Genomic DNA, 21,110 nt, shown 5'->3' on the forward strand with positions numbered 1-21,110 from the left:
AAACAACAGTAACAGTAAAAACAATTTCGAAAATAAAATAAAACTAAGAATCTTTAAACAGAGTCAGCAGTGACGTATGCATAGCCTAGTTAAAGAGCTTAGACGACACACAAACACACACACACACACACACACACACACACACACACACACACACACACACACACGAGCTGATGGTTTTTGAATATCTACAATATTATACGTATTGCTTTGGTTTAAGTATTTCATTAGGTATTATTGCACCAGAATAGTGATGTTTGCAGAGACCCTACATTACCCTACATCATATCCACTGGTCAGAGTGAAACTTCCTGGTAGAGGGAGGGAATGATTCTAGATTGGTACGTGCTTAGCAGAGTTCAGTTCACAGAAGGAACTCCGATGAAAACTGTTTCTGAGTCTGAAGGTACAGGATTTTATGGCCCTGTAGTACTTGCCAGAGGGCAGCAGGGTAAACAGATGATGTCTGGGGTGGGGTGAGTCTTTGAGGATGTTGGTTACCACTAAACCAATAAAATATATATGTGTGTGTGTGTGTGTATATATATCTTCTCGATGATGCAACATCAAGAAGAAGGAAAACGAGAAAATTCAAAAAATAACAAGGGCTGAAACAGGAGCTAGAAAAGATGTGGGGAGTAAAGGCAACAGTGGTGCCACTGGTAACTTGAGCACTGGGGACTGTGACCCACAAACTGGCTCCAGCAGATTCCGGGTACAACATCTGAAGTCTCTGTCCAGAAGAGCGCAGTCCTAGGAACAGATAAGATACTGCGCAGAACCCTCAAACGCCCAGGCCTCTGGTAGAGGACCTGAGCTTGAGAAAGACACACCACAACCCCCCATGGGAGGGGGGTGAGAGGGAGATTTTTTATTTTTTATTTATTTTTTTTTTTATATAGCGTTCTCCACCAACATCATCAAAACAATGAATGAAGCAATGTATTTTGGAAGAACGCTGTTCATGCCTCCAGCAGAATTCCACACACCTGGAGAGCTTATGAAAGGGAGAACTGAGGCTCTTCTGGAGGCTAGAGTTGGGACAACACCTTGGAAAAAGTAAGCCAGGAAAGCCATGTTGGCTTTCTGTATATTATTTAGAGAATCTTCTTCTGTCCTAGATGTGTCTTTGATTTTATTTGTCACCCAGGTGTGCATAATATAGAAAATCTCAGTAATACATGTGATTCTTTAGAAGGTTCTGTAGTGGTCAATGGAGATGTTCTAGAGGTTCTTTGGAAGGTTCTTGGGATCCTTTAAAGGTTCTGTTGGTCATTAAGGAGGTTCTATGAGTCCTTAGGAGGTTTTAGTGTCAATTAGGAGGTCACTGTGGTGATGGAAGAAGTTATAGGGGTATTATATGAGGCTCTAGCAGCTATTAAGGAGGTTATAGTGGCCATTAAGGAGTTTCTGAGTCCTTTAGGAGGTTCTACTGTCGGTGTCCATTAGAAGGGTTTATGAGTCCTTAGGAGCTTCTTGTTCCCCATAGAAAAGGTTCCAGGGGATCTTAAGGAGGTTCTAGCCGCCACTGAGGAGGTTGACGTTTTCTAGTGGTCATGGTTGAGGTTCTAGGGATGTCAGGGGGTGTTCCTAACCATCTGTGTGTAATTTAAAGAATTTAACAGAGGTTCTGAAACAGAATATTGCAGTTTGAGCAGAATTTTGTTTTCAGTGATGTCACAGATACTCCTGTGATTGATTGAATGTTTCAAGTGGAAAATCAATATTTAATTCGATCCCTTGTGTTTTTATATTGTGTTATGAATACTCACTGCCTGTCTGTTTGTAGGCTATGTCTATCTTGGCTATAGGCCTATGCTTAGCTCCTGTAGCAGACTCACCTGACCCCTCCCTCCACCCCACCCCAGTGACCAGCTGATCTTTGTTGTGCGTAATGCCGTCACGCCGTGCCCTCCTCAGCCTATGGAGGATTTATTTATTTTCTCCTTTTCGTCTCCTCCTCCGCTCCTGCTGCTGCGTCTGCTGCGTCCGTTAACACCGCGAAGAGCCGAGGAACTGCAGCGGGACTCAGCGACAACAGCAGGCCTGACCGCCGGGGAGGAGCGGAGGATGTGTCCCGCCGCCGGGACGGAGAGCCGACCGGAGCCGCCGCCGCTGAACCCAGGAGGAGGCGACATGACTGCGGTATAAACAGGCGAGAGGACGCCGCTGCGTCTGTCGGTGAGAGATAGAGGGATGGATGGATGGATGGATGGAGGGATGGATGAACAGATAAACAGGTGGATTTGTGGATGATCTGATGGCGGGTGAAGGTGCAGACGGAGCGGCTCTTTGACCGGTGTTTTCGCCGCTCCTCGAGGCTTCACCGCGGCCACAGAGCTCCACGCAAAGCCGCTGAATCCACCTGGAGGTGGACAAAATAATATGAACATCCTGCAGCTCCGTGGCCTCCATCACCATCATCACCATTTATTATCATCGTTACCATACTGGCGTGCACTCGGTCACGTGGCGGGGGACTGACTGACTGCGTTCTTCTCTTTCAGCGGCTCACAGTCAGGATGTCTGGCCCGGCCGGACCTGCACCGCCCGCCGGGGCCGGGCCGGGGCCGGAGCTGCCGGACCTGAGCCACTTGACGGAAGAGGAGCGGAGCATCATTCTGTCGGTGATGGAGAGACAGAAGAAGGAGGAGGAGAAGGAGCAGAGCATGCTCAAGTAAGGGGGTGGGGGGGGGGGGGGGTAGTATCAATGATCATTCATTGATCATACATGTGACGTCTGCCCATCAGCCAGTCATTAACAAGAGCACAAATGAAAAATCAGTAAAAAAAAAAAAAAAAAAAAAAAAAAGGCTAATTGATCTAAATGACATATTTTCTGTTTAAGACCAAATTTCCAAAGAAACCAAAAGTCTGCTGCCCGCTGGTCTGGGCTGCTATCGCTTTCTAACTGAAACAATAAGTAAATCAGAATCACTGATCTTCTCAGGAAATTCACAGGAAATCACAGGAAATTACAGGAAAGCTTCAGGTTAAATAAAAGTTTTAAAAGCTACAGTTAGTTGTCATTCATGCATTGATGCAAGTATGCAGATGCTTTACTTAAGTAAAGATACCAAGACCGCACTTTGAAAATACTGCATTCAAAATCCCTCTCAATTAAATGTGCAAAAGTCTTAGTTTCTTGTAGTTCCAGTATTACAGTAAAAGTACTTCCTGTTGTTCCAGTATCACAGTAAAAGTACGTCATGTAGTTAAAGTGTCACAGTAAAAGTACTTCCTGTAGTTCCAGTATCACAGTAAAAGTACGTCATGTAGTTCCAGTATCACAGTAAAAGTACGTCATGTAGTTAAAGTGTCACAGTAAAAGTACTTCCTGTAGTTCCAGCATCACAGTAAAAGTACGTCATGTAGTTCCAGTGACACAGTAAAAGTACTTCCTGTAGTTCCAGTATCACAGTAAAAGTACGTCATGTAGTTCCAGTGTCACAGTAAAAGTACTTCCTGTAGTTCCAGTATCAGAGTAAAGGTACTTCATTGTGCAGGGACCTGTCTCCTGTGACTGGTCTCTGATTCTCAGATCATTGATCCTGAGTCACGGAAGCTTCAGCAGCGTTTTACTGTTGGAGCTGCTTCAGGTGGAGCTGCTTTTAGCTACGTCACAGACGGGTAGAGAGTTTAGTCCACTGGTTCCCAACATAGGGGTCGGACGTCAGAGGATTCGTGGCAGAGGGAAGAAGAAACAAAGTTCTGAATCACCTATTTCTTCTCTGATCTTTGGGGAAATATTGATAATTTGAACAGTTACTGAAATTAAGTGTGAGAAGTTTAGAAGACAAATGAACTGAAAACTACTCAGTCTGAAACATGACGAGGAAACAACTACACACTGATTTTATACAAGAGACACAACTACACACTGATTTTTTAAAATAAGTTATCACAAGTAAAAAGGTTGGAAACCACTGGTTTAAACTTTAACAATGTGTTGTATTTTATGAGCCTCTAAGTTTTTTTTAAATGTAAAATCTTAGTCCCTAACTCTAATGTTAAAATCTTAATCTGTAAAGTACCTGCAGCTGACAGGTTAACTTGGAGCAGTAAAAAGTGCAATATTTCCCTGTGAAGTGTGGTGGAGTAGAAATTGAAGAAAAAAGAAACAGTGAAATCTCCCTCGTCCCATCTTGTGTGGGATGATACAGCTGGCAGCGTTAACTTGTTACGAGTCTCTTGCTTCGTTTCTGTGCGTAGACTTTGATTTGCTGATAAAACACATGAAGTGTTATTATTAGGTTCCTATTTTGAAGGTAGATGATGTAGCTTCCTGCCCGTGTGTGTGCTGCTGGTTCACACAAACAGATGATTCATAAATAATATTCTTTAATAATTCACTAGAGATATGAGGTGGAAACAATTCAGATCTGTCAGACAGCTGTCTGACAATCTTCACCTAATAGAATCAGATGGCTGCAGAGTCCTGTATCTTCTCCTGGGGTCTGATCATCTTGACTGGATTTGTTGTTGTTGTTACTGTTGGACTTTGCATGTAATTTGTAACTTTCTATCTCTCTGCTCAGACAGAGAAATTGAACACATCACCTCGGCCTGTGTGGAATTATTACTGCTGTTTCTCACCATTTTATGCCTTTTTTTTTTTGGACAAAACTATGAATCGGTTATTCAAGAAAATATTCATCAAATTTATAGATAATGAAATAATCATTGTGGATGGATGTGGGATGTGAGGGGTTTATCAGTAGTAGGTGTGAAGGACTGAATTAAAAATATATTTGTTGATGACATCAGAATGAAAGTAACTCTGACAGTGTGCGAAAGAGGAAGTGATCAAGAAGAATAGAGCAGGAAGAAATGTCAAAAATTCACCCTAAGAAGACTAAAAGCAGAGCATGAGATAAATTAAGTTTAGTTAAAGCTTCATATAAAGTGTTTAGCAGCAGCTGGATAATAAAGTTCAGTTTGAATAAAGTCCTCAAGCTCCTTTGGAACTTGTTCTTAAATTCAGCTTTTTTCTATGGAGTTTTGTACTACTGCAGCAGAGATTGCAGCTTTGGTTAATACACACAGTTTACCAGACGTTATGTATACAGCACATGTAGTCATACCACAGCATTCTGGGTAATGGAGTACATCATAGCACACGTAAACATTACCCTGAATACCTTGCTGCACATTCCTTTAGACTTTGTGGCCCTGTTGTGGTTCAACATGTGAATTTCAGTTTGAATAATGAGTATTTTTACAGACAGATTGATTACTACTTATTGATTACTGATCAGCTTACAGTGAATCAGCTGATCATCAGTTTGTTTCTGTCTCTGTTGGTTTAAAGGAACTCCAGACTTTTGCAGCTTTACTGTTTAAATCCAATTAGAGAGACTCTGTAAGTGTGTGTGCGTGTGTGTGTGTGTGTGTGTGTGTGTGTGTGTGTGTGTATACTTGTACTTCTACTTCTATCTTTGTGGGGACCAGTTAAAGACAATACAGAGTTAGGAGATTTTGTCCGGTCCCCACACCTTAGAAGGGCTGTTTGAGGGTTCAGACTTGGTTTTAAGGTTCAGGTTAGAATCAGGTCTAGGCTAGGGTTAGGGTAATGGGCTGGGGAATGCATTGTGTCAATTAGTGTCCTCACAAAGATAGAGGTACAAAAGTGTGTGTGTGTGTGTGTGTGTGTGTGTGTGTGTGGTGTTGATGGGTCATGTGGATGTGGAAGTGTATTCTAATCTTTCTAGAAGTTCTTGAAGAACCACTGTTTTCTGGTCTGTGGATCGACTTGCAGCTCAGACTGAGGGCCACATTGGCCCACTTGATTGGCCCCAGGGTAAACATGAGCTGTGGGGCCCCACTGACCTCATGTTTATGCTGAAACACACATGTATTAAGGTGAGTGCACCATGTAAACGTTCACACAGTGGTCTGAGTTTGGATGTATTTGTGGAGGAGGCGTATTTGAGTGTTCAGTTGTTCTTTAAGGTTCTCTTAGGTTCAGTTAATGTTCTGCTTTAGTCTCACAGCTACGAGTGAAATCTGCAGTTAAACAAATGTTTCATTATTCTATGTCTTGTTTTTTTTTTTTTTTATCTTGAGCTTAATTTTAATCGTGTTCATCTTTACTTCACTTGACCACTTAGTCAGTGGTGGAAGAAGTACTCAGATCCTTTACTGAAGTAAAAGTACCAGTACAACAATAGAAAAATACTCCATCACAACTTATATTCCTACATTCGAAAACAAGTACAAAAATATTAGCCGTAAAATGTACCTAAAAGTATCAAAGTAAAAATTCTTGTTTCGTCCCTGTGACTGGTCTCTGATTCTCTCTGACGTGATCAGATCATTGATCCTGAGTCACGGAGGCTTCAGCAGCATTTCACCTTTGGAGCTGCTCCAGGTGGAGCTGCTTTTAGCTACATTATATACAGTTAGATTATTTAGTCCATAACTAAATGGACTAATCCAGGTACAACAACTAAGGTTGCTGTAATGTGTTTTGAAAGTATTAAACATTGGAAAAATCCCGGTCTGAGTTTCTCAGAGTCCAAGATGATGTCTTCAGGATGAAAACTGAAGAGATTCAGTTTAGGATGGGAGTAGGCTTTCATTAAAAGACAAGTGAAAGGATCAGTCCAGATATTTTCCACCTCAGCGTGTGTTTCCAGGTGTGGGGGAGTACGGCTGCATATGTTTTGAAAGTAGTATGAAGCCTTTAGTGTCTCCAGAGGGAGCTGTGTGAAGTCTTCTAAATCGCCTCAGATGATCTCGCCTGAGTCAGCGTCAGTCTGGTCTGAAGACTACAAGTCTGAAGAGTAAAAAAATCTGGGGGTGTAGAGTTAGAAAGAAGGGAGCTCACCAGACTGCTGTTGCCCCCCCTCATCTCTGCTGTAGGCCACAGGCTCATGGATACATTAGCTGCTACTAGCATAACACACCTCAATCTAACACCCAACTATCAGCGGTCCAGGTGCATTGTGGTTAATGTAGGCAACAGGTTTTGACAAGGAAGACATTTTTGGTGGAACATGCTGAGTGTGCTGACAGGAAACGTCTTCATTCCTCATTACCCATCAGTCCTGGGATATGAACCAGCAGCTCCAGTTTTTAAAGGCTCATTCAAACAAGAACACCTGCTGTGACATCACTGGTTGGGGGCGGCGCCAAGTGTGGATAATGATGGACAGTTTAGACTTGGTGCCTTGCTCGGAAGCAGAGTGTGGAGATTGATCATGTGATGTTTGTGTCTGTGTGTGATTTTATTTTGAGGCATTTCCTGTCTGATTTTGTTCCCTTCTGTCATTAATTTATGTTGAACTTTGTGGTTTTCAAAATCAGAGCTGCTGCACTGAATTAGTTAGAAATTAGATTAATGAAAGTGTTTGTGTTCTGTTGTATGAGACGGACGACTGAATGACATGACTGTAAACATCTCATGTGTAGACAAACCTGTACAGACTGAGCCAAGCACAGATGTGCAGGAAGAAACACACAGACATACAGATACACTAAGACAGCACAGATAAACTGAGACTGATGAACGTAAGCAGCTAATTTCCTCAACATTTCCTCATGTTTTCAATTATTTAATGCTTCGGTTTTTATGTTTCTTTCTTTTCTGATGTCATTTCTATTTTTATTTCATCATCATCATCATGTGTGCGTCTGCAGGGATAAGGAGGAAGTGAAACCTCCGTCAGCCTCGTAAGTACCTCAGTCGGCACTACATCTCCCTGAGTGCACCTCTCCTGGCCACGCCTCTTTTCCAAACTTCAATCAAACTATTTCTGTTTTCCAAATTGCCCCCCCCCAAGTGAATCTACCTCCTGTCAGCTGATTCTCTGTGTTACCTGGACAGGTGGAATTTGATGATGGGGTTCAGTGAGTTGGTCAATAACGTTGCCGCCAATGTATCCGAAGTTCTGCAGGTTAAAAGTCCGACTGATGACGGGTCACAGAAGTGAGTAAAAAACAAACAGGTCAGAGGTTTGTTTCACACCTGTGGTCAACTGTCCCATCACCTGAACAGATGCAAAAATATGACAATATAGTATAACTTCAGTTTGTTTGGTCCGGACCAAAGGAAAAAAAAAGATCTGTTGTCGCCTATTAGTTCTGATCTGTTTCGTGCTCATTTAGACTTTTGACACACAAACCAAGAGGAGTAAACCTGAAGTGAAAACAGCGCTGATGGAGAGGTCTGTGGAGGATCAGAACCCCCCAGGAACTCAGATCCAGATAGACATTAGGGTCGTTGGAGATGAACTGCTTCTCACCTGGACAGTGTTTGAGGTCAGGTGGTGGAAGCAGGAGGCAGAGAAAAAAAGATGCAGTCAGACAGTTTCCAAAAAGAAGTCACAGAAACACTCACATCCTGTTAGATCAAATCCTGATTTAAGTGCCCCTGCAGGTGGATTCAGGTGAAGTTTGTCTCAGGTAGAATGATCTGTAAGCAGTTTTTTATGTGGAAACACAAAACAGATCACCAACCTTTTTAACCTCTGCCCACTCCCTCTTCCCACACAGGAAGTTACATCAGCAGTTTGAGATGTATAAGGACCAGGTGAAGAAGCTGGGGGAGGAGCCTCAGGCAGCTCAGACGGTGAGGGCGGAGTCTCCGACCTGCGGCGTCTGTCACAAGACGAAGTTCGCTGATGGCTGTGGCCGAGCCTGCTGCTACTGTCAGAGCCGCTTCTGCGCCCGCTGCGGGGGGCGTGTTCTTCTGAGAGCCAATAAGGTCAGTGTTATTATCGTTAATTAAAGGTGGAGTGAGCAACTCAGGGGAAAGACTGTTGATATTTGAACTTAACAACAAAACAAATACACCCCTCCCTTCACTGCTCCTTCAGAAGCTCCACCCCCCAAATTCATGGATGCGCATCACCAAGGAAACGACACTAACAGCTGGGCTAGCTGACCAAAGAGAAATATGGTGGAATCCAGAGCATCTCTTACGGCGTGGAAGCGGATCCTCTCTCTCATAGCTGAATCAGAACAAACCTTAAAACGTCAACAAACGACGTGCACACAAACACAGCATCCAAAACACACCGGAGTAAAAACTAGTGAGAGTTAGTTGTTCAGGTTAGTTTCTACAAAACTACAGTGACAGAAGAGAGGACCGTAGGTTTGTAGCTAAGCTAACAAGGAAGATAACATTACCTAGCATAGCATTTGGAATTATGCATCAATCAAAATAATCCCACTGTACTACTGAACATCTGATTTTACATCTTCTGGCTATAAAACCCTTCACAAGTTGTATGGACAAAGACCATGATATAGAGCAAACAACGAGACAAGTACAGTAACTAGGTTAGCAAACTGTGGCTAGAGTTGCTGCAGTGAAGCTAAACATGCAGAGAGGACGAGATGCTTTCCCAGAGCCAGCACACCAGCTCCAGACAGATGTACCCATAGCTAACATCACACCAACGACATATTCTGGTAAACTAAAAAAGTAATTTAACGTTACTGGACACACAAATGTGACATCGGTACCTGCTGGCTAACAAACCAGTTAGCCACTTCTTTTACATTTTTTTCTGACCTTCTCCTCTTTGGCTGTTCCTCGGCATCTCTTCTACTTTACAATGGGATCGTGTTGCGATGTTCAGCACGTTGGCATGTGCCAGATTAACCATCTCGTGCTCCCACTGCCCCCTTTCCCCCCCATGTCCCCTCTTCTTCTGTCCATTGTCCCTTGTCCCATGCACGAGCACGAGCGCCCCTGTTGCTGATTGGCCGGAACGTTGTTGTATGGCTCGGTCCAACTGACTTTCTTTGTTTCCCATTGGCAGAGCCAGGGCTGTTTAGGAACACCTGATTTTTTTTCAGAGCACACGCAGAACATACAGCTAGAGGACCGTGAGGACATATTCACTGAAACTGACATAAAGTGTGCTGAATGGGAATTGCTGACTGTATTTTTAATTTTAGTGAATGGGCTGTGAGGTATTAAGAGTTGTCTCCTTATGAGAACCTTTAAAATTGACCAAACATCAGGAAAAATTCACCTGGATTTATACCTACATTTTTCAATGAAGGTACGTTGTAAGGGCTGGCTTTGTAAATGATAAGGGGTCCACCCCAGATTTGGGGTTAATTAAAGTCAACCCTCAGTTTCTGTTTCCACTTCTTGTTCACTCCTCTCAGGTTGTTTGTAAGAAGTCAGAGTGAAATTGAAACAGACCAGAAATAAAAGACGATATTGAAATAGTTTTTGCTTACTCCTGTTCTTACTGTACATTATGAGATTCCCTAATCAGATCAAGTGAGTATCTTCCAAAGTTAGATTATTAAGTACATGGTTCCCTATTTGCGTTACTCTATCCCTCCACCGGACCTCAACAGTGAAACAGCCTCTGGAAACACGAAGTGGGAGTTTTTTTTTTACCAAAAATGCAGTGACTGTAGGATCTCTGTCTAACTCAGACTGTTGAAGCTTCACATTAACTTCAGATTTATTTATAAATGCTACATATATACTTTACACACAGTGAGGACTGTGGAGTTTGTCCTCCATCAAAAGCTCTTTTAATGTCTAGTATGAACAGGTTACACGAAGAAAAACCTGTTTCCATATGGACACTGGACTCTTGGTTTAACAGACTTGAAAAACTGCGAACCTGTCCTTTTAATATATTACAATCTGTTAAAGGCATGAAATAAATTATCCACTTTAATCCAATTAAAATGTATTAATTACATCGCTAAAAAAGGGTAAATTAATTGTATTTCAGGATAAAAAAATGGAGGAATTGAGCTTCAGTAGCAGCTGATTGGTTGTTGTAGTTTCAGTTTTTGAATACTAGATGGAGCCACATGTTTGGTAAAAACATCTCAACAGCTTGCTTTTATTATTATATATGAGAACCAAAATCTTTCTTCACCCGAATATGGAGACTATGTTGCTGAAAGGACTTTTCTTGGTTTTCCTGGTGTTTTGTACATTCTTTGTGCTGGGTAGCCATCGGCTTATTATATCCACTGACTTGCACTAATGTACAGTGTATTATAGTATATTATATTAACACCATTGTACAGTGTATATTCAGCAGACAGTATAGCTATGGGTCTCGCCATATTTTCTTTTTCTATTATTTATATTTATTTTTTATTTTTATGCTTTTTCTTTATGCAGTCTGTTTAGTTATTTTACAGAATTTAGCCTTTAATTGTATTGTTTGTTATTTGTGATTTATGCAAACCAGCTGCTATCTATCTATCTATCTTAAATTTACCCATAAATAATAATGAATGTCTTAAAAAATATGTCTATAAATATAATAAAGTGACATATTATAAATAAAATAAGAAAGGGATACTTAATGTCACTTCAGTCTGAGTACCAGCTTTTAGAAGAAAACTATTATCTTACCTCACTGGATTATTTTTAATTTTTCATGATAATACAATATTTAAATATTGTAAACAAACCAATTCATGAAGCGATTTTATAAAACATACTTTTTTTAATGAGACCAACTCCTTCATGCTCTTTAGTTTGACTGAATGTTCCCTCTAAATTTTACTGTAATTTCGCTCCACAGCTTCAATTTTCTTCAGTTTCTCTCCAGTCTTGAACTCATGGTCATAATTTCATTTTGATTTATTTTTAAGTTTAAGAGTGGAGATTTTTCACATTTTCAGTGAATTGAAGTTCTGTTGTTTCTTTGGAGATCAGACACAATGCTTTTTCAATTATTCATTATATTTGATTTAATAATTATATTCAGTTTGTTAAATCATCGAGACAAAATAACTCCTCTGTATTTTTCTGTGTGTTCCCTCTATAAACTTGTTATATTACTGTTACTGTTGTCACTGCAAATCAGAACTACCCAGGTAAAGAATGAAATCACAAAGCGTGGAAAAAATATAAGTTTTTAAATAGTCTGAGCGCACAGTTTATTGTTTTAATAAATAAACAAACATGATGACCTTCTCACTCTGTATGCATGTTATGTCTGTTATATTTCAGGTGATGTGGGTTTGTAACATGTGCAGGACGAAGCAGGAGATTCTCACTCGGTCGGGGGAGTTTTATTCCAACACAATGCTGCTGTCTGTCAACCACACCTCACATGGGGTTCCACCTCCAGCAATGCAGGGGTCGCCAGGGGCCACAGCGCCCCTGAGCAACGGAGCCACTGAGCGGTCAGTATTATCATCATTTATTATTGTTTTTATAGCACAATTCATACATGAAGATAGGTTCAAACTTTTAAAGGAAGTGGAAATAACTGAATAAAAGAAAAGGAGGAAAGTCTGACATAAAAAATGAAACTGAAGACATAAAAACACTACAGACCATCTTTTGATGGGATTACAGCAGCTGCTACACCCGTCAACGTGTTGACGTTCCGACCCAGGAGTACTCAGTAATCATTACTACATTATTACCCCATGAGTACTCAGTACCAATAGGTCGGACCACACCCAACTCAGCAGGAACTGTTTGGTTAAAAAGGGATTACTGTTCTTTATGAAGAGGCTCAGACTCGTCTTGCATGGAGACGTTTATTCTCAGAAATATTTTAAGCTCTAACAATGACACAGCTTCAAGCTGCAGGCTGAGTTAATGCAAATAAACTGAAGGAAAGAACTTCAGACTGTTCGTTTAAAGTCATACAGCTAGTTTGTTAATTACACACACACACACACACACACACACACACACCACTGTAATCAGATTAACAGATTAATAATCCTGCAGTTCACAAAGTTTTACTGCTGCTGCTAAATACAGCAGAATGCTAAAACACAGCAGGCTAACAGAAGCTAACAGGCTAACAGCACACAGCAATGTTATTTTTCCTGTGTGGGTGGAGCTAGAGAGAGAGGGAGGAGGTGGGAGGATGAGGGAGCAAGGTGCAGGATAAAAGGAGGGAGGCGTGAGACGGTAGGGGCGGGGGCCTGTAGCAAAGTGGCTGGAGCTTCAATTATGATCCAGATATCCGTTATAAACCTGCTGACTGTGTGTGTATGTGGAGGTTGAATGTGTCGTGTGTTGAGTCGATATGAAGCTTCAAAGATCCGACAGCTGAAGGAGAAACTGTAAGAATCAGGAACTCTTCTGTCTTTATCATCAGTGTTTATCTAGTGGACTGAAGTTTTATTTTTTTATTATTTAATACATATTTATGTCTCCTGGGTGAAGTGTTTTTATGTTGGTGTGTCAGTTTGTTGAGCAACATTATGGTCACAGTGAAGTTAAACTTCTAAATTCGTAAACGATGTCTCCTGCTTGTTTCCACTTGTGTATTTATTTCTATTTTATTTGTTTAAAACAACGTAAATAGGATTAATGACTGTTACTGAAGCGCCACTTTGGTCACTTCATAAAAGACAGAAAGCTGATGGGTTAAAATTTTAGCACTGTCTTAAATTTGTATTTTTTACATAACTTTTATTAGTCTGATATGTTATATTCTGTTTGTTCTGGTGCTGCTTGAGATCAGAGCTCAAAAGTTAGGTTCAATTATGGATCACATTGTTTCAGCAGTGATCAATGTACGACCAATCATGGCCGCAGACAAACTTTTTGTTTGGTTGTGGAGTTGTGGATAGAAATTGGAGGAAAAATATTAAATGTCCTAGGTTTTAGCTTCCATCTTTTCCTAAATACACACTTAATCTTTCTGATTCTCTGCGTCTACCTTTTCTTTTCTCAGTCAAAGACCACTCTCTGACTTGAAAAGCTGGCTGATAAAATTATTATTTCATGGTCTAACTCTGGGTTAACTTTCCCAGCACCAGTGGGTTGCTCTGATTTAGTGTTATTTTTATATTTTATTTATTATATTTTAACTGGGTCACTGGATCGGTAACTATGGGCACGGGGTAAAATTAATCCGTGATGGCGCCCATGTATCAACACCTCGCTGGGCTGTTTTTAACACAGTAACTTGTGCACTGAAACAAGTTGTGAACCGTTTTAAAATTTACACACAAAGACATTTTGGAAAATTTCCACTTTGGTTAGAACACAACTGTTTTAGTCTGAGCAGTGACAGAAACTGAGAGAAAAAGATGAATTTCTATATTTCACTGTCTGGACATACTCTCAGAAAGAGAATAATTTCCCAAAATATGAACTGCTCCTTTAATGACCAGATCTGAAACAAAGCAGTGGAAACACAAGAGGAACCTCACAAGGCTCTTAAAGTTCAGGATCTGTGTAGAACCAGGTAACAGTTCGTATTAGTCTGTAATATGGTAAAAAAACAGGAACCAGACAGGCTCCTCCTCCTCTCTGATTGGTTCATTCTGTTTGATTGACAGGAGGCAGAGTTCCTCAGGGTCGTATTACGATGATGGGGGGGGCAGGATGCCTCGCTCGCCCTCTGACCTCGGTCTGGACCGCTGCGCTCGTTCGCCAAACAGCTGCCATGGCAACGGGGAGGAGGATCTGCGGGGTCGGAGGCGACCAATCAGAGATGGACGAGGCCGCTGGAACTCACAGGTGAGTCTGATACAACATGTAGGAAACACCTGCTTAAAGCAATTTGTTGAATCAACAGTAAAAATTAAGAAATGAAAAATGGAGGTATTATATGTATGTCTGTATGTATCACAGAACAAGTAAACAGTTTGAGGTTTAAAAAAAGGAATGATGGGATTTTAAATCCTAAATTTAATCTACGTTTCTGACTCATACAACAGCTGAACACTCCTGACGTTTCTTTTTACAATGGAAATTACAACTTGTTCTGAAAGTTGGTCCCAACACTGTTGCAGAAGTTCCCATCAATTGGTTTTCACCTGCAGGTTGCTTTGCTTTCACGTTCTGTCCAGTTCATCCCAAACCAGCTCCATGAGGTTCAGGTCTGGAGACTGTGCTGGTCTTCCATCATCGGAAGCCACCGTCTGGTTCTGTTCTTCGAACGTTCTGAGTCATTATCTTGCTGTAGGATGAAGCCCTGACCAACCAGTCTGTTTTCCTCTGTTACTTGTCTTTTTCTCTCCCTTCTGACACCAGTATATCAGTAACTACTTCCTGCAGCACAGTGTTGTCCTAGTAAATCATCAGAGTGTTTAGTAACACAGTTTTTCCAACACTGTCTTTGTGCAGACAGAGGGTTTGTCAGTCATCAACTAAAGTTGTGGCTCATGTAGGAATTGTTTGTATAAACTTTCAAGGCTTAATTTCCTTCCATTGCAGAAGGAAAAAGCTGTAAGTAAACCAGTTTCTAATCCCTGAAAAAGGCCTGCTTTCTAGGAATTCTAAAGGATTTTTCAATTTTTGGTGGCCTGAACTTTTTTTTTTACTTCGGCCAGTTTATTACTTTATGTAAATATATGTGTGTGTATATATATATGTGTGTGTGTGTGTGTGTGTGTATATATATATATATATATATATGTGTGTGTGTGTATATATATATATATGTGTGTATATATGTGTGTGTATATATATGTATATGTATATATATATATATATATACATATATATATATATATATATATATATATATATATATATATATATATATATATATATACAGTATATGTAGAATTTTAATTAATTTTTTCTTTTTAATTCTATTTAATCATGAACTTTTATTATCATGTTTGTTTTTACAATTTATTTATAATTCATTAGTAAATTTCTTAATACAATCTTAATTCAGTATATATCATTAGTTTTTTATTTATTATTTTATTAGAATTAGATTAATTTATTAATTTCATCATTATTATTTTCATAATAACTGTTTTATAATTTGTTTTCATATTAAGTTTATGTTTCATGTTGTTCATGTAATAAACACTGCACCATTTAGGGGACACTGACAGCACTAAACATTGTCAGTCTGGTCTCTGATGATGATGTTGTCTCCTCTCCTGGATCAGGACCACCCCCTGGACCAGGTTCTTGACAAGCGCGAGCTGCAGCGGCAGCGGGAGGAAGAGTTTCAGGCCCGTTACCGTAGTGACCCAAACCTTGCTCGTTACCCAGTGAAGCCACAGCCGAGTGAGGAGGCCATGAGGATGTTAGCACAAGTCAGCAGGGTCCGCCACCAACGCCGCCACAGTGACGTCTCACTGGCAACCGCCGAGCCCGACCACCTGACCCTAAGACACACAGGTAGGAAAACAACTGACAACCTGTTAGTGCTTGCTCGAGGGAACTCAGTCTGACTTCTATTCATCCTCTTAGCTGTCCGCCAGAATCGGCCTCAGGGATTGTTCGGATATGGAGGTCAGAGGTCATTCTCTGTGGACCGGTCAGTCAATCACAGCCCCACGTCTCCCCGCCGTAGCCCGTTACCGCAGCAACTCCTCGACTTCAGCTCCGCCCACAAGAGGAAGCCTGCCAATGAGAGCACAGGGCAGAGGGGGTGGAAGATGGGGAAGATGCATGTGATTGGCAGCTTCAGCAGCTCTGAGGAGGAGATGACCACACCTGAGTACACCAGCTGTGACGAGCCCGACAGTGAGTGGCTAAATGCTAACTGCTAGCTACATGAGGCTATGTGGCTAGATGCTAACTACCACCTAAATGAGGCTAAATGGCTAAATGCTTAATGCCATCTACATGGGGCTAGGTGCCTACATGCTAACAGCTAGCTACTTAAGGCTAGGTGGCTTCATATTAACAGCTATGTAAAGGAGGTTAGGTGGCATATCAGGGGCTGACCACATATGACCACGTCTGGACCTTTTCAGTTCTACCTGTGAGTTTGAGCAGAGGGTTAAACAGATTCAACACACTGCATACCATTGGTAGTTTTAATCTTAGTTTTAATTTTGGGATTATTCAATTCCATGTCTGCTCGAGGTTTCCGCTGACATCAAAAATCTGTCAAGACAATTTTCTGTGTTAAAATATTCCAAACTTACAGTTCACTTACTAACATTTAACTGAGTTTTCAACGTTTTTCTGTTGGTCATGTTAGTGTTTTTCAAGGCTTTTTGTATGTTGGACACTTAGTAAAATATCCTAAAGTCAAGGTATGCTTAGTAACTTTCTCTGGAGCTTTTGACTATAACTCAGTCTACAGCAAATAACTTGCTCAGGTGTCATCTGAAGTACAAACGTGATTTCACTATTGCATAGGTCACATGACAACACCTGACCAATTTCCATTTGCGGAACGAGGTAGTGGAATATGTTTTGAAAAGAAAACCAATGGATCCCGCTCAGTCTGTCAGCTGTACTCAGTTTATTAACACAACATTTCAGTCCTTAGACCTACATCAGGTAGAATGACCTACATACAAACAAACAGCACCAGACTATAAAGGCTGATGACTTTTTGACTTTGCATTTAAATCAGTGGTTATCAAACTGGGGGGCAGACCATGGGAAAATATGAGTAAAACTAAGTTGAATGAATATGATTTATGTAGGGAAAAGAACCACTGAAATTTAATGAAGGTCAATGAGTTCCTGGAATACAAAAACAAACATGATACTGAGCTCTTACAACTGATGGGCAGTGTGCAGGATTCTTTTGTTTTTGTTTCAAGTCAAGAGTTTTCTAACTTGGACTCCTGTCAAAGGGACATTATGGTGTGCGAGAACTTTTTGAATTACAAAGTGAAATATGTTTAAAAGCTCCAGAACAGCTATTAAATAGACTTGTGGTAAGATTGTTTTGACAACCAAGGGCAAGAATGAACTTTCAGCCTATACAAACATAGAATGAAAGACAGTTAAAGGATAATTACGGTTTATTTCTACTTGGTGTATCTCCCATTAATGTGGCAATTGTGGCTCTATGGGTCGTAATAACATTGCACTTTCCCACTCCATTGTTAAGATTTGGGGAAACAAGGACTCGGGCAAAACAGTTTATATTGTGGCAACCAGCACTATTGTCCTAAAGCTATCCAAATAAAGTTTTCAAACATTAGTCCTTGAGTCTTACCCAAATTAAACACAGAATGGAGCCACTAGGAACAGCCATCAAGAGGAAGGGGGCACATGTAAACCCCAAGCTTGTATGGAAAGCTGAGCATTTATCCAGTCGGCCTCTGTCTTCAGTCAGTTTTAGGGAGGTCAAATAAAAGACTCCACAGTAGGACAATGTTGGAAGTGCTGCAAAGTCCTTCCTTGTAGTTACACTGCTGGAAATACTATAATCCGTGGAGACATCTATTTGTTCAATTCTGGATTCTGCAGCAAAAGGTTTTTCTCAGTCGGATGGTTCCCTAGGTACGCTGTCTTTCCGGACGGTCCTGTTGTCTTTCTGCCTGTTTGTTTTAGCTCCTCGTCTCTTCACTCTGGTTCGGATAAATACGGTCAACAACCACAGTGAAATTACTCGTCCTCAAAATACTCGACAGCATAATTCGCCATCGCATTTAGCTTTTTAGGTTTAGTCAGAAGACAGAATAACAGCAGTGAAAGTTGGCCTCTGGAACGTGCGTAGGAACATGCAGGCCGAATAGGTCAGCTTGCAAGTTGGCCTGGATGTAGATCTCTATAAGTTAGCATAATGACCATTCCAGGAGGCTACTTTCTGTGTTTGTTTTCAGTCAGACTCAGAGACAAGCATTTGAAATGATTCATGTAATAACCATGTCTATTTGGAAAGCTGTAGGACACTCGTGCTGGTTGCCCCAATATACGCTGTTTTGAGTGAGTCCTTGTTTTCCCAAATCTCAAAAATGAAGATGCTGAGTGCAATGTTAGCACAACCCATAAAGCCACAATAGCCACATTTATGGGAAATACACCAAGTTGAATTATCCTTTAAGAACGTTGAGACAGGTTAGACTACAGGACAAATGTTGCTCAGAACAGCTTGATAACACTATCCACCATTACAATATCCTTTCGTCAACTGGTCTAAATCTTTCTCTGCCCTCCAGTGGCCCAAAAATTAGTATTTCAGCTTTATAGTGACTCATTCCAGGTATGTATTGTAAATTTTTAAGGGGGTTTAAGGTATAGTTTTATGAGAAAATGTTCATCAGTGTTAGAGCAGGTGAGTGGAAACAGGAAAAGTAGAATGACAATAGACAGTGAGAGAGAGAGACATTGAGTTTGTGTTCTCTCTCTCTCTCTGGCAGTAATTAGCTCAGTGTGATAATCTTCTTACAGCTGAACTCCGTGTTCACCTCTTCACTCAGTCTGAGCAGCTTTACGCTGCACTTCCTTTAACAGACAACAGAGGGTTCCTGCTAGAACTCGGAGAACCAAACACGCTGACAGATCACAGTGGACCTCTTATCTCTGAGGGTGGAACTTTAAGAGAGAAAAACACTGAAATAAGTTCTGTGTGCTGTTGGGTTCTACTATTCGGATTTACTGTAGTTTAATCAAGGTTCCATGTTTTATGTTCTCGGTGGTTCTAAAAGTGGTTTTAGGGTTCCTATGCTCTTCCTGGGGGTTCTGTCCCTGTATACGGTCCTACATCTGCTCTGTATGGTTCTTCCTCTGTTCCGCAGAGATCTTGTTCTCTTCTATGGGGCTGCACTGTAGTTCAATAGGGTTCCATGATCTTGATTGTTCAAATAGAGGTCTTTTCTATTCTTTTAAGTTCTGCTTCAGTTTTGAAGGTTTCTTCTGCTGTTCCATGAAGCTCCACCACTGATCAAAATGATTCAGCTCATGTTCTACATGGCTGTAAATCATTTATGTAGGGCTTTTCTTCAGATCTCAATGCTCTGATCTCTTGGGTTTCTTTGTTGTTCCCATGGGTTCTCCTCAGCTTCTCTTTTCCATATGTTTCTTATGCTGTCCTACAGGATAACCTCAATAAATTCAATAAGATTCTTTTTCTGTACTATGTGACTCTTCTGTAGGTCTGTGGGGGATTCATGTAGTTCTGTTTGGTTCCATGTTCTGCATGCCATGTTGTAAACAAAGGCATACACAGTGGCATGTATGCCTTTGCTTCTGTACTAAAAGTCCTAGCATTTGTGGTTACTTTACTCCTCCCAGGGTTTCTTTCACATTCCAATAAGGTTCCTTTCTTAGATTGTAAAGTTAAATTAATAAGTTTTTGTTTTTCTTTCTACAGAGTCCTGTTGCTCTGTAGGGTTCTTCAACTGTTCTGTGGTTCTTCTTCTGTTTTATAGGGCTCTGCTGTTGTTTGTTCTGTTTGTTTTACAAAGTTCTGCTCCAGTTCTGTTGTTGTCTTCTGCTGTTCCGTCAATCTCAGCTATTGTTCCTTATGGTTCAGCACATGGTCTGTTTGGTTCTCCTAGTGTTGTGCAGGATTCTGCTTCTGTTCTGTTGTGTGCAAATTTTCTTTTATGATGTTCTTCTACTGTTCTTTAATGCTGTCGTCACTGTTCTGTAGGGGTCTACTTTTTCTTGTTATGGTCCTGTAATGAGTACTGCCTCTGTTCTGTTGCTGAACATGTTGCAGATAAAGTTGCTGAACGTGCTGCAGTTGCTGCAGGTCATCTCTTAGGAAATCAGGCGTCATGCTGACGAGTTAATCTGCTGCCTCCGTGTCATTGGACCAGAAGTCACCTGGTCAGAGATTATGAGCTCTGACTGGCTCAGAGTTCTTGGCTCCTCCTCTCAGGTCTGGAGGTGACGGAGGAGCTCAGAGTCTCTGCTGCCGCCGCCCTGAACACACCTGGTCATAAACAAGAACCAGAGGAGCCTTCAACAGACCCTCAAACCTGACTGGTCCAGGCCTGGGGGACCTTGGAGCATCGTGGAGAACTGGTTTCATAATCTGATCCAGATTAGAGCAGAACATCTCTGCCTGGCTGCTCTTGTGTTGCAGAGCCACAGAATCACTGTCTCTACTTCTGTTCAATTGGATTAAAAGAGGAGAGTGTGGATTACCAGCCTGCCTCAGGAGTCACAGTGGACACACAAGAATAGAAACACAGACTGCAGGAGGCAACGCAACTGTTGACCAACAAGTCAACAAAATGTCTGCACACTTGACAGAGAGGGGTTATCACCATCACCGCAACTGCTGAATCCCGGGTGATCTGGAGTTTTAATGGTTTCTTTGTCATCTGCTGGATTTCTTGATGATCTGCTGGTTTTCGGCGGCTCTGATGTGGTAGAAAGGTGGGAGGAAAGGGGCAGGATTGAGGATGCAATGTTGTCCTGCCAACCTGCACCAGCATCCAGTTTACTGTTTGACCAACCAGATCACTTTTAGATGTCCAAACAACAAACTAGCAAAGGGCTAACAACAGGATAACAACGGGCT

At 41.2% G+C, this 21,110-nt stretch overlaps 1 protein-coding gene across 1 annotated transcript in view; it reads left to right on the forward strand.

Annotated features, from left to right (window-relative positions):
• Positions 1-1,335: 1,335 nt before the first annotated feature.
• LOC120786497 (regulating synaptic membrane exocytosis protein 2-like) overlaps positions 1,336-21,110 on the forward strand; it is a 46,322-nt gene continuing 26,547 nt past the window's right edge. Inside the window, exons 1-8 of the mRNA XM_040121971.1 lie at positions 1,336-1,434; positions 1,921-2,145; positions 2,508-2,677; positions 8,497-8,707; positions 11,954-12,129; positions 14,257-14,437; positions 15,829-16,063; positions 16,136-16,411. Coding sequence (XP_039977905.1) covers positions 1,336-1,434; positions 1,921-2,145; positions 2,508-2,677; positions 8,497-8,707; positions 11,954-12,129; positions 14,257-14,437; positions 15,829-16,063; positions 16,136-16,411 — 1,573 coding nt within the window. The remainder of the gene's footprint in view (positions 1,435-1,920; positions 2,146-2,507; positions 2,678-8,496; positions 8,708-11,953; positions 12,130-14,256; positions 14,438-15,828; positions 16,064-16,135; positions 16,412-21,110) is intronic.

The sequence above is a fragment of the Xiphias gladius genome, chromosome 24 (assembly GCF_016859285.1).
Source record: "Xiphias gladius isolate SHS-SW01 ecotype Sanya breed wild chromosome 24, ASM1685928v1, whole genome shotgun sequence".
Taxonomy (NCBI): domain Eukaryota; kingdom Metazoa; phylum Chordata; class Actinopteri; order Istiophoriformes; family Xiphiidae; genus Xiphias; species Xiphias gladius.